General features: G+C 42.9%; 1 protein-coding gene across 1 annotated transcript in view; it reads left to right on the forward strand.

The window, feature by feature from the left end:
* CACNA1B (calcium voltage-gated channel subunit alpha1 B) overlaps window positions 1-14,134 on the forward strand; it is a 247,343-nt gene that overhangs the window by 225,022 nt on the left and 8,187 nt on the right. Inside the window, exons 38-42 of the mRNA XM_027849985.1 lie at window positions 1,122-1,230; window positions 3,937-4,044; window positions 8,003-8,100; window positions 12,125-12,234; window positions 12,973-13,108. Of these exons, the coding sequence (XP_027705786.1) occupies window positions 1,122-1,230; window positions 3,937-4,044; window positions 8,003-8,100; window positions 12,125-12,234; window positions 12,973-13,108 (561 nt within the window). The remainder of the gene's footprint in view (window positions 1-1,121; window positions 1,231-3,936; window positions 4,045-8,002; window positions 8,101-12,124; window positions 12,235-12,972; window positions 13,109-14,134) is intronic.

The following is a 14,134-nucleotide window of genomic DNA, read 5'->3' on the forward strand; positions in this document are numbered from 1 at the left end:
AAGGAATGAGTCATGACTGGGAGGTTTGACAGGCAAGTTGGGAGCTTTTAGTATTGGAGGCAGCAGCCTGGCTCATGGAGCAAGGAGACTATTTGGGGAAGATTCTCTTGGACACGGGAGTAATGCTAACAACTCCCATATGCTCTGGAAGGGGAGATAAGGGACCTTGAGGTCCAGTTGTGAAACCTTGGAGTTTGACAGACTACTAGCTTCTGTGAAGGACTGCCAGTGGCCAGGGAGTATAAGGTAACTTGAAGGAGTGCATGACCATGTTGTTGGAGAGAACAAACCAGGAGTCACTGGTACGAACTGAGGCTTAAGACATTTTACCTTTCCTGTGTGAACTGCCTGGAAACCCCATTTCTTCTGCTTGTGGAGAAATGACCCAAAATAGACAATAACTAGCTATATAGCCAACGAGGGAGATGCCTAAGAAGACGGTAGGGATGAGGGCCAAGCCTGACCAACCCAAGTTTAGGGACACAAAGACTTCAGGGGGAGACATGTGTGTCTCTCTTGGCCTTCCCTTCCACTACCAGTACCCAGAGAAAGCAGGGATATTCTGCCCAGCCTGGGCGGGAGCTGGGGGGCAGGGGTCAGGCTCTTTCCAAAGTGGCTGTTTAGAAATAGAAGCAGAACTACTGGCCTTTGCCTCCCCTGTGCAGTGGCAGGGAGACTAGGTCATGGGTGCCTCATACCTAAGGCAGACCTCTGCTGAAGAACTGAAGCCTCTCCAGGATTGAACTTGAGGGACAGAAGGTACAACTGAGGCAGCAGAGACTTGGTCTGTTTCCTGGGGGAAAGGCACTTCTAATAGGTCTCCTTTGATGTTAGCCTCTCACCCTTTGATGAGAAAAAGTCTAAGGAGGCTGGTATTGGTTTGGCCCTTTGGTTTCTGGGGCTGGCTTTGAGGAGGATTATGAATGCTGGCAAACCTCCTCCTTTCTACTTAGCTCAGCCCATGTCATACGCTCCTGGGAGAGAAGAGCAGGCCACAAGCGCACCAAAGCTTAACCTTTCCTAAGCCCTCAAGCCAGCAGTCGGGAGGCGGGGAGGGTCAGAGGAGAGGGTGACTGGCAGGCCGGGCTCTTCTCCTGACCCACACCTGGGTCTCTCCCCAGCGCCTGGTACGAATGAACATGCCCATTTCCAATGAGGACATGACTGTGCACTTCACTTCCACCTTGATGGCCCTCATCCGGACGGCTCTGGACATCAAACTTGCACCAGGTGAGGGGGTTAAAGGACTGACACCTTGAGCAGTGCTGAAATCAGGAGCTGGGCAAGGAGCCGCACAATATCTATCTCCATTCTTGCCTATGCACAGCCTAAGAAGAGGACTGAGCTGTATTCCAATCCTTGAATCTCTGACAAAAACTAAAGTTCACTTTATTCTTCAGAAATAGTATTGTAAGCCAAGCATTATGTTTAGCCCTGTAAGATATACGAAGTTCAGATAATACTGAGTTGTCATCATAGCTCTTGCAATCTAATGGGGCTATGACATGCAGAAGTATCTCTAGTACACAATGTTCTCTAATTGTGTAAGAGAAGTACAGAACAGAGCCCAATATGAGATTTGAGGTGAGGAAAAGCTATCATTGATGGGGAATGATCAGGAAAGAGGTTCTGGACAAAGTGGCATTTAAGGTGGACTTTAAAGGATGGATAAGAATTCAAGGTAGAGGGAACAGGAAGACTCCCCAGTCTTTGTCTCAGGGCTTCTGTCCCCTGCACCAGGGAAAGAGCTTCCTTCTTCCTGCATGGCTTGATAAAAGACATTTACAGGAATATCACTGTAGCCTACCCCTTCCAAAAAGAAAATGTCCACACAGTTCTTCCATTAGTTGTCAAACTAGGTTAGGTCATTTCTGACCTAAAAAATTGACATTTCTATATTTATTGTACTTCCAGACCTATGTTATTCACTGTGCTTGAGGCAGTAAGGGAGGCCAACTTTCTGCTCAAGGAGTACAAGACTCACCAGAAGCAATTAGAGAATAATACAGGGGAGTGATAAGTGCTAGGTTCTGACATATTGAATTCAAGGCTATAGAAGTTCAAAGAAAATCAGTGTAGCCCGAAGGTATGGAAGACAGGGAGATGAGATGGTTTGGGACACTGTAGTTCTTTTTCTTGAGGCAATGAACTCCTCCCCCCACCCCATCCCCCCACACACTCATATCTCCCAGGGAGCACTAGGCAGGAAAGGCAGGGGAAGATAAAAGAGATTCACTCAGAATCACAAAGCCCAGATTGAGAATGTGGGCTAAACTTCAGCTCAGCATTTGACCATGATAGTTCCCAAGAAACTTGGAGAAGGCCTGGGCTGTGGCAGTCTGCCCAACTTGAAATGCCTCTGGCATTCCTTCTTTGCTTTCTGCTTGCCTTTTCTCAATATTTCCACTTCCTAAGTGGTATCTGGCTTTTCCCCTTTTACCTTGTTCTGAGCAAGGAAAGTCATTGGGCTTTTTTTTTTTGGCAAGGCAATTGGGGTTCAATGACTTGCCCATGGTCACACAACTAGTGAGTATCATGTGTCTGAGGCCGTATTTGAATTCAGGTCCTCCTGACTTCAGGGCCAGTGCTCTATCCACTGCACCATCTAGCTGCTCCTGTCATTGGGCTATTGATGAGATCATCTAATGAGAATGCTATGCCTACAGTGTCTCATGTCTCATAAAAGGGTAGAATGATCTCCCTGAGAGGGAGACTGTTTAGTGGGAGAGACAAGTAGTGAATGAGCATGGCTGGAATGGAACAGCCCCTTGTCTCACTGACATGCACTGCCTAGATGAGGGAAGATACAGACTTCAGTCCTGTCTTTTTAAAACTATTAACCTTTCTATCAGGCTCGAGGGAACCCTCTGTTTTCCTGGCAGGTGGAGATCTATGAGGCTAGCAGTGAATTCTTTTTCTATGTTTTGAATCCAACCTCTTCTCTCCATTCCAGAGCCTCATTACCACCATTACAATGGCTTCCTAAACCAGTCTTCCCCCTTTTAACCATGCTTCACAGGCTGACTGATTGATCTTGCTGATATGTGGCTTTGATGACATCACTCCCCTTCCTAAAAACCTTATGGCTCCCCAGTGCCTGCAGGACAAAGTCCAAACTTGTTAGTTTGATAGCCAAGGCACTTCACAGTTTGTCTCTAATTTAATTTCCCAGCCTTATCTCATATTATTTCCCATCATGGGCATCTCCACTCTAGTCAAACTGCACTGCAATGACATTCTGCATACAGCCTTCTGCTTTCTTTCCTCCTGTGTTGTTCATTCATTGTTCATGCTTCTTTCTTCATGTGAAATACCTTTTCTCCTATATCTTCCTGTTGAAATACAGTCCATCACAAAGCAACACATATTTATGGCATCCTTAAAGACCCAGATCACATAGTGCCTTTTCCATGAAGCCCTCTTTGATGACCTCAACTGGAAGCGATTGGTTACTATCTCCTAGCACTTCATCCCTCACAAATAGCATTTGTAAAAAATTAGCTTTGAATTACCTCCACTATTAGATTGTTAACACTTTTTAAAAGATTTTTTTTATTTATTTCATTAAATATTTCCCAGTTACATTTAAAAATTTTTTAATATATATTTTTTTAAAATTTTGAGCTCCAAATTCTCTTCCCTTTCCCATCTGTCTCTCACCCCTTAAGAAGGCAAGCAATATGATATTGATTATGTGTGCAGTCACAAAAAATATTTTTCCATATTAGCCATGTTGCAGAAGAAAACACACACACAAACAAGAAACAAAGCGGGGGGGGGGGGGGGTAGTACGCTTTATTAGAGTGCAGGGATTCTTAATGTCCCCATTAGCACATAGCAGAGTGCCTGCTGTTCAATAGGTGTTCGGCAAACACTTGCTGAGTGAATTTAAGGAACCTCTCTCTGCCTCTCCCTCTCCTTGCTTTGGATCCATAGCTGGGATGAAACAGCATCAGTGTGATGCAGAACTGAGGAAAGAGATTGCATCTGTTTGGGCTAATCTGCCCCAGAAGACACTGGACTTGTTGGTACCACCACATAAACGTAAGTAAGAAAGTAGAGGAGCAACACTGCCCCCATCCCAACCATTTTATCCCCCCCCTCAAGAATTCTTGCCAAGGAGAGGCTGAGAAGATGGAGAGGGATGAGATAAGGAAGAGTGGAAGAAGTAGATACAGACATGGGAAAGAAAATGATAGATGGTGGAGAACTCTGAGGGAAATTAGATCTGGAGCAGTGGCAAAGGTCAGAACAGATGTTCCTCATCTACTGACCCATTGGTGTAGTTAGTATTGCTTTCAGAATGCAGGTCTTCTTTCTGCTTTCAATAGCCTTGCTCCCTTGTTAATACTATATACATAGTTTTAGACTAGGCACTGTGAGGAGTAAATCTCACCTCTCAAAAGGTAGACAAAGTGTTGAGAGCTTCTACTCTGGGCTTCATTCCAGGAAAATATTCAGAAAAGAAGGAAATCTTGGTTTGTGATATGAAAATGATAGGAACTTTGAGAGAAAACATTCATGTCCTAAGAACTTTTTAACAACCAGAGCTATCCAACGATGAAATGGACCTTCTTGAAGGGCAGTGAGCTTACTAGCAGCAGAAGCAGGATGGTCATGCTAAGCTTAGGGTCTTGGTAATATAGTAAAAAAGAATTCTTGTACTGGAAAAGGAGTTAGACCAGATGACCTCTAAAATTCCTCTCAGTTTTGAACTTTTGTTTTTATTTATTTATTTATTTTGGTGAGGCAATCAGGGTTAAGTGACTTGCCCAGGCTCATACAGCTAGTAAGTATCAAGTGCCTGAGGATAGATTTGAACTCAGGTCCTCCTGACTCCACTATTAGATTGTGGTGCAGAGCTCTATCCACTGCACCACCTAGCTGCCCTGAACTTTTGTAGTTCTATGAAAGAAATAGTCTGCTTTCGAGAAATTCATAATCAGGGAGGACAAAACACACACATGTTCTGAAAAACAAGCAGGGAATGTCATTTTCAGAAGTGCATATTAATAAGTATAAACTGAGTGGTAAAGACTTAAGTGGAAAAGTCAGTTGGGTTAAGTTATGGATAACTTCCTGGAACAGGTAAGTTTGGAAGGTAAGAAGAAATAATAGGCAGCTAGGTGGTATAGTGGAAAGAGTGCTGAGCCTGAAGTCAGGAAGACTCAACTTCCTGAATTCAAATCTGGCCTCAGATACTTACTAGCTGTGTGATCCTGGGCAAGTCACTTAACCCTATTTGCCTCAGTTTCCTCATCTGTAAAATGAGCTGGAGAAGGAAATGGTAAACCACTCTAGTATCTTTGCCAAGAAAACTCCAAAATGTAGTCATGAAGAGTCAGACATGACTCAACAACAACAAAACATATTCTATATAGTCTATATAACTATAATTTAATTCAACAAATATTTAGGTGGTACAGTGGATAAAGTACTGGGCCCGGAGTCAGGGGCACATCTTTCTGAGTTCAAATCTAACCTCAGACACTTGCTAGCTATGTGAACCTGGGCAAGTCACTTAACTTTGCTTGCCTCAGTTTCCTCATCTGTAAAATGAACTGGAGAAGGAAATGGCAAACCACTCCAATATTTTTGCCAAGAAAATCCCAAATGGAGTCACAAAGAGTCAGACATGACTGAAATGACTGAACAACAAAGGAGAAAAGTAAATTAGCAGAGAAGATCTCTGTGGTAACAAAAGAGGGTCCCAGGGAGAAATAAAGGCAAGGTAGGAAGAGGACTAAGATATGTAGGGCTTTGAACATTAAGAATCTTGGATTTGATATAATGGATGACAAGGTTCCAACAGAGGCTTATTAAGCAGGAGAGTGATGGGATGAAAATGGGCCTTACAAGGGTAATGCTGCTAGTACATATAGGAGAGATCAGAGGCTGGGACAACTAGGGGTATATAGGTAAGGTCCAGATTTGAAGTGATGAAGGCCCAGATTGAGCCTTGGCTGTGAGAAGGATTAGCAATCACTGCCCATTGCTAAGAGAGGTGCTCAAAGGTAAACTATCCCATATGGAAAGATTGTAGTGTAAAAGAAGGGATAGGAACTGGACCTGTGATTTTAGTAGTATAGGGAATTCCCTCTACCATTGGAAGCCAACATCTATTCTGCAGCTTAAAGATGTAGAGAATGCCTAGAATGTGGAGGGTTTAAGTGACTTGACCGAAGTCATACTGCCTGCATGGATCAGAGATAAGACTTAAATCCAGGTCTTCCTGGCTTCAAGATCAGCTCTCTGTGTACTACACCACAGCCATCTTGAAAATGAAATCAGCTGAAATAATTTGGAACGTTTAGCCTGGAGAAGAGATAATTTAAGGTACTGAGAGAGGAAGAGGGGTGGTGGCGGCAAGGTGATGTGTGATCACTATCTGTCATGTGGAGAAAGGATTAGACTTGTCCTACTCAACCCCAAAGGACAGTAAGTAGAAATTGCAGGGAGGAAGACTTTTGTCTCCTTTTAAGAAAAACATTTAGAGCTGTCCAAAAGTAGAATGAGCTGCCCTAGGAGAGAGGGAGTTCTCATCACTGAAGTACTTCCAGTAGGTACTAGATAGCCATTTGTTAGGACTGTTGTAAAGAAGATTCCTGTCCCTGTGTGGGTTGGGCTCACTGACCTCAGAAGCCACACTCAGGACTGAGATTCTATGATTCTATATATCAAGGGCCTAAAGAATCAGAAAACTGGATAAGACAACTCAGGATCTGGTACCTGAGTGTGTGCTACAGCACAGCTAGCAAAGCATAGGGCCTTTGTACACTTAATACATCTGAATGCCCCAACAGTACCTTGGCTTAACTCAAATCGAGGTTTTTCTTTCTCCCTAAACCTATTCTTCCTCCTGAGTTTGCTATTTCTGTCTGTGGTACCACTTATTTACCCTGTCTTCCATGTCCCAAACCTCAGAATCATTTTTTTAATTCTTCCCACAGTAGCTGTTTAATGAATGTTTGTTGAGTTGCCCTTAGTAGGTCTCCCTAGTGATGAGTAATGAATGAATAACCTACAGCAGATCATGAAGAGAGAGTTCAGTGTGAGTTGGAACAATCTGGGCTGTTAGGAATGAAACTTAAACTAGATTTTGAAGGAAAGGGAGGATTTTCCCAGGGAAAGGCATTCCAGGTAGGAGCACAGATTTATTAAGTACACCAAGGTAGCAATAACTCTGATGTGCATGGCAGACAGTGGGGAGTAAAATACTAGTATTAGGGAATAGGAGATAAGATTGCATAGAGAAGATGGAGGCCAGATAATAGAGAGCTTTAGAAGCTAGGAAAATAAATTTAGTTTTGATACAGGAGAAGGACAGTGCAGAAATGTGATGTTGAAGAAAGGTCCTTTTGATGACATGGGCAGAACACATTTGACCAGGAACTAGAGGCAGAGGGGCCAACTAGAAGTCTATTGCATTAATCCAAGCATGAAGTGATGAGTGCCTGGGCCAAGATTAGGGTTTTGTTAAGGTAAATCAATGTTGGATGGATGGATGGATGAAGGAATGAATGAATGGAAAGCATTTGAGAATCAATTAAAAAGAAGAGTCTAAACAATTTAGTAAATTGCTATAAGGTGGGGAAGGAGAGAGAGAGAGGAATTAGAGATGATGCCAAAGTCCGGAACCTAAGTACTGAAGGGAATGGTGATGCCATTGACAGAAATGAAGAAGTGAAGAGAGGACTATAGTGACCTTGGCCCCATATTCTCCTGATTCGAATCATTGGATAAGTAAAAAGTTGGGCCTCTTTGGGGGTGGACTCATTGTGGGTCTAGTGTTTGTGGGAATTGAGATTGGGGAAGGGGGAGGAAGTTGGTGTGAACCTTGTTTATCTCTTGCTTTTCCTTTTTTTTTCTTCTCTATGCTTTCTCTCTGAATCCACACTCTCCATGACTTTCCTGCTCTCTCTTCCCCCATCCTCACAATGTATTTGTTTTCTTCCCTTTCAACCTTACCAATGCCCCTCCTCTTCTCCATCTCTGCCTCCAGCTGATGAGATGACTGTGGGAAAAGTCTACGCAGCTCTGATGATTTTTGACTTCTACAAGCAGAATAAAAACACCCGAGACCAAGGTCACCAGCCTCCGGTAGGCATATCCTAGATACCAAGGATAGAAAGCCTGGGGGCCTTGGGGAACATGCTAGGAATCAGGAAGGGGAGGAATTAAAAAAGAAAAGGAGGATTACAAATGGCTGATCAGCAACGTTTCTCAAGTATGCATCCTGTTTATTCTAGTGGTTTAATTTTATGAAAGACTAGATTGGGAGGCCCTCCTACATCCTAGCTAAACCCCAGGAAAGTGAGTGATGGGGAGGAAAGTGATGAATGACATGGTTCAGCATGGAGACTTTCCTAGGCTCTTGAAGGCAGTCATCTGACCCTGGCCTTAAGGCTGAACTAAGAACTGTCCATTATATACAGTGTTCCACATGGGGCTCTTTCTATCCATCAGCTTGCCCTACCCCCAGCACACAGCTGGTGGCAAAATCAAGGATGCCATTAGACTTGGTTTAGAGCTGATCTGTTGTCTCCTATTGACGACATATCCTCATAGTGCCAAGTACTGCACACTGCCCTCAGGGAACCGATTGCTGGTAACAACCAGATTTTCTTGAGGACCGCACCCAATTCAATTCATCAAACATTACTGTGTTTAAAGCTAGGTTTGGGGGTGCAAAGACAAAAATGAAATAATACTTGCTTTCAAGAAGATGACATTCAGGGGATCGGAACAGGGAGTGATAGACAAAATAGGCTACCATGTAGTTTCCAAATATTCTATGTGTTTACATATTATTTGCATTCATCTGACAAGCTTGTACAACTTACCTATGACAGTTTGCAACTTGTCTGTACTATGGTTCTTACAGGCAATTGTCATTTTTCTTCCTCTCCCATCTATTCTTTCCAACCTGGACCCTTTCATCAGCCAATCAATAAGGATTTATTGAGAATCAGCATATATCCTGCTTATCTGAGTAGCTTAATTATATAACAGACTAGATTTGGAGAAATTGCCTACATCCTAGCTAAAGCACAGCAGAGTAAGTGATGGGAAGGAAAAAGAATGTACTTGTCATTATTGGAGATACAGAAGTGTAACACACAATTCCCAACCTCTAGGAGCTTATGGTTTAGCTGGAGACACAAGCCTGTTGCACACAAGACACTAACTTAGTCATTAATATGAAGCAATTTATAATTAAATGGTAGAATGTATTGTACAAATCCAAATAGCTATTGATGCAGAGAAGAGATTTTAGTCGGGGCTAGAGAAGTCAGGGAAGGCTTCATGGACGAAGTTAAATTTAATTTCAAGGATAGGTAGGATTGAAAGACTTGGAAGAGAAAGTAGAATATAAGTGAAAGTCTAAATTTGGAAATTCAAAGGCCCATTCAAGGAATATTGAGAAGTTTAGGCTATCTGAGCAGAACATTTCTGTTGGGGAGGAGGGGGAAATGAGATTGGATAGAAGGGAGGCAACATGATACAGTGGAAAGTGGACTAGATTTGCAGAACCTGAGTTTGAATCCCAGCTCTGAGATTTATTAGCTGTGTAATTGTGAGCAAGTCATTTGATCATTCCATGCCTGGGCTTCTTCGCATGTACAATAGTCCCAACACTTCTATTACCTACCTTACAGGATTGTTGTACAGAAAATGCTTTACAAACCTTAAAGCACTGTAGAAATATGAACAGCTATTGTTAAGGGAGACAATGATGAAAGTGGTGTTTTAAGGAAGGTTAATCTGCAAAGTTATTCAGGTTAAATTAAAGATGGGAAGCAACTGGAGGGAAAGAGTACAACTGAGAGGCTATAACCACAATGTAGGATTTAGGTAATATGGGCAAAGACCAAGGAGGTAGCCATGGATACGAAGACAAAGGGATGTATGTAGGGCATTTATAAGGATAAGTCAACAAGACTTGGCAACTAACTTAGTGTGAGGGACAGAAGAGAGGAAAGAGTCAAAAATAACCAGTTTCAAGCCTGCGTCACTGGGAGGGGGGTGGTGGTGGTGGTGGTGGTGGTGATGGTGAGGTAGCTTAGGGTAGATGTGAAATGTGTATAGCTCCAAGGAAGAAGTCAAAAGAGGGAAAGGGATATTGAAAGTATAAAAGTTTCAGTTGGACCTCCAAGGGCATCCAAGCTAAGTTTAGAGATAAAGTTACATCCTCAGGATACACAGACATACACTATGTATTTATTCCCTATACAAACATTAGAGACCATCTTGCTAGGGTATCTGGGCACATAGGCACACAGGATCTATCTCTCCCACACCGAGACAACACTGCTTAGGCTCAGACTGATCATTTGGAAGGCTGGGTATAATGGAAATTCTTTCTGAGTTTAGACATGTTTTATGGGACCCAGAATGGTGAAAAAGAAGACCAATCAATAGAAGAGAATATGATTGTCTTTGTTGTATGTCAGCTTTAAAAGTTAGAGATCTCCCTGGGTCTTTAACATCTCTTTGTACCTTACTATAGAAGTTAAGCCTAGGAATCTATTTAAATTCTTTTCTCATTTATTTCTGGTTGGCCAGTGGCCTGTTGGGTGGCATGTTTTCAGAGATGGGGCAGGGATAAGCCACTCTATCTTTGACTTAACTTACATCTTAATAATCTAGTATGGAAATTTACATACTGTAGACTGTTGGTCACAGAGTTTTGGCCCATCAAGTACCCTATGAAGAGACTTCTCTACCTTTAACTCACATAAGAACTAAAAGCCTGGGTAGGCCCTCCTTGTTGTACATCCAGTTGAAAGGCAGATGTCTAGTTAATCTGGAGAAGAGAAGTGTTAGGAATAGATGTGATAGGTGGTTTCAAGTATTTGAAGGACTGTCCTTTGGAAGAGAGATTTCATTTGGTCTTTCTCTAGAAGTCATAACTAGGAGCAATGGGTAAAAGTTGGAGAGGTACATTTCAGTTCAATATAAGGAAAAACTAAAAAAAATTTAAAAAATTAAAAAATTAAAATATAAGGAAAAACTTCCTAATAATTAGTACTATTGAAAGTTAAAGGTGATGCCTCAGGAGATTGTGAGGGACTGTCTGATGTTGGCAGCTACCAGGTTGGGCGCTGTGGCAAGGGTAGGGTAAGATCTGGGTATTTTGGAAGTCGAGGCAGGGGCTGTGGTAGGCAGAGTCGTGGTGAACTGGGATGGGCTGGATAGGAGAGCTCCTGAGGCAAGGGGCGGTGCCATGTGGGAGGGGACTAAGCAAAGGGAACTCAGTCCTCTGCCATCCCACTCCCACGTGGCACCGCCCCTTGCCTCAGGGCTTCTCTGTATCCAGCCCATCCCAGTTCACCACGACTCTGCCTACCACAGCCCCTGCCTCGACTTCCAAAATACCCAGATCTTACCCTACCCTTGCCACAGCGCCCAACCTGGTAGCTGCCAACATCAGACAGTCCCTCACAGGAGATAATGAATTCTCCATCATTGCAGAGTCTTCCAGGAAATGTTGGACAATCACTTGCCTGAGATATTATAGACAGGGTTCCTATTTAGGTATGCATTAGACTAGATGGCTTCGTCATTCCATTCAAATCTCTGATTTTATGGCCTATTATCTTTCCTGGTAGAACTCTTGTCCCCATTCCGCACAACATTGGATACCACAGGTAAGATATCCAGGGGATCCATCACTGCTCCCTGAAGGAGCCCCAAGGTGCAAGCATTAGGAGCCACTACCTTATTCCCACTTTTTTCCTCTGGTATTTTACATTGCATATCATTGTTAGACTGGCCAAAGTACACCTGCCTGACTCTTGAAACTTGTTTGGAGTCCAAAAGGTAGCATGGAATTTCTGTGTATTTGCACAGACTAAGGGGGGTAGCCTGAATGAGGATTGTACAGATGATATTTAAAACAGCAAGGTAGACAGTACCTTTCTATGCACCCCTCCCTCTGGATCCTTTTGTAATGAGTCATCAGTTTTCTTAGGACCTGCGTTTTCTCTAGCTACTAACTGGCCAAGTCTGGGCATAGAACTTTCCACTCTTGGCCAGTTGGCCTTAGGATTCAAGTTATGTCTTCTTTTTCCCCCTTAAAGGCCTTTGCCAGTACCCCTGCATGTCTTTTTTTCTGTTGCAGACAGGTCCTGTGTCTCTGTTCCACACCCAAGGCCAACCTGCTGTGCTACGAGGTGCTAGAGTGTTCTTAAAACAGAAGAGTTCGACCTCTCTCAGCAATGGTGGAGCCCTGTGAGTACCGGGCTTTGTCTGAAGGCTGCAGAGCTACTGTGTCAGGAGATAGTAACAGGACAGGAGTCTCACTAGCTCTACCTTAGCTCTTCCTCCTCCTTGGTGTTACACTCTTAGAAACAACACAGAGCTGTCTGTGGTGCTGAATCTGGAAGAAAGTCTATAAGCACAATATATGAAAAAGGAGAGCTTCATGGAGTCCTGAGGAGGGAGAGATTTTAAGGAAAAGGTCATTCCATGATGGAAAGAGCAGACCCCTGAACTTGTAGAATGAATGATTTTTACTTGTTTCTTGAGTTCGCTTCTGAGTTTCAGTCCTCAGAAAAAGGGATAGCACACTAAAAAGACAGAGAATAGAAAAGATTTGAAAGAAGGGTCTGATTCTACTTCAAAAAAAGATAATATCATGGGACGTAGAATTATTCCTGTAGTCAGTCCTACTCCAAAGCCCATGATAGGAAGATGTGTCATGGAAAGACATTTTCAAATACAACTTGACACCACACAGAATGCTAGTGGTTTCATCACATATGCTAGGTCACTTCCCACCCAGTTACCAGGGACATATTCTGGTATGAGAAATAGCTATGCAAAAAAAGTGACATAAGAAAAACCATATTGTAAAGATAGCCATATGATCCCCAAATTTATTGCCAGAGTTGATAATTTCTTCCTGTCTAGTCTTTTTCTAACCTCTTGTCTCAGATGCTTTCCCTCTTTTTTTCTGTCTTTCAACAGACCACACCCAGGGAGTGGCATCAAGGAATCTGTCTCATGGGGCACCCAGCGTACCCAGGATGTCTGCTATGAGACCAGAATGCCCCTAGAGCGTGGTCATTCTGCAGAAATTCCTGTGGGACAACCCAGCAAACAAGTGAGGGTGTGCGGTGGGGGAAGAGGGTGGGGAGGGGACCCAGTAGATACCTTGTCCTCTTAGCCAGAGTAGTAGTGCTTCCTCCACCTTGGAGGTCTACTGGCAACAATTGTAAAGAGGTGTGACTGGCAGTATACAGAGTGCATGCCTTCCTTGGTGTGCAGGGCATGTTTATGTGCATTGGGTTATTTATTAGCTATGTGTATTTCAAAATATAATTGCCATTTGATTCAACTTGACAAATGTTTTCTAGGAGCCTACTGTGCATAAGATGCTGAGCTGGATTCTAGGCATTCTAAAATAAAATAGAAATGGTTCCAGTCCCTTGAGAACTTACGTTCTCCTGGGTGAGATACTGTGTGTATTCAGATAAATAAGTAGAAGCTAATTTAAAGACATAAAACTAACTGGATGGGTGGAGTGGGGTGGGAAACTAGGTCAAGAAAGGCTTCACATAGCAGGTGACATCTGAGATGAGCCTTGAAGAAAATTAAAGAGTCTTAAGAGGTGATGTTGAGGAGTGCATTCAAGGCAAGAGTGGCAGTCTATGCCAAGATGTGGTGGTGAGAGAGGAAATATTTAGTTCAGGGAATAGCTCATACTCTAGTTTGGCTGAAATGTAGAGTCAATAAGGAAAATAATTTTAAATAAGTCTGACAGCTGCATTGTGGTGGGCTTTAAATTCCAGGTTGAGAACTTTGTATTTTATCCTAGAGGCAATAAGGAACCACCAAGAATTTTTTGGTCAGTGGAGTAATGTGTTAGGACCTGTGCTTTAGGAATATGAATCTGGCAGCTAAATATGGAAGATGGATATATATTAGAGAAGGTAGACACTGGAGGCAGGAAGAATTAGGAGGCTAGTATTGTTCAGGCAAGATGATGGGAACCTAAACTGGGAAGGTGGCTATGTTGAGAGATAGAAAATGGATAAGAGAGATATTATGGAGGCGGCTGATTGGATAGAGGCTATAAGGTAGGAGGAGAATCAAGGATGATTCTGAGATCAATAAGATGTCTTCAACA

This window comes from Vombatus ursinus, unplaced genomic scaffold, assembly GCF_900497805.2.
Source record: "Vombatus ursinus unplaced genomic scaffold, bare-nosed wombat genome assembly UNPS02000580.1, whole genome shotgun sequence".
Lineage (NCBI taxonomy): Eukaryota > Metazoa > Chordata > Mammalia > Diprotodontia > Vombatidae > Vombatus > Vombatus ursinus.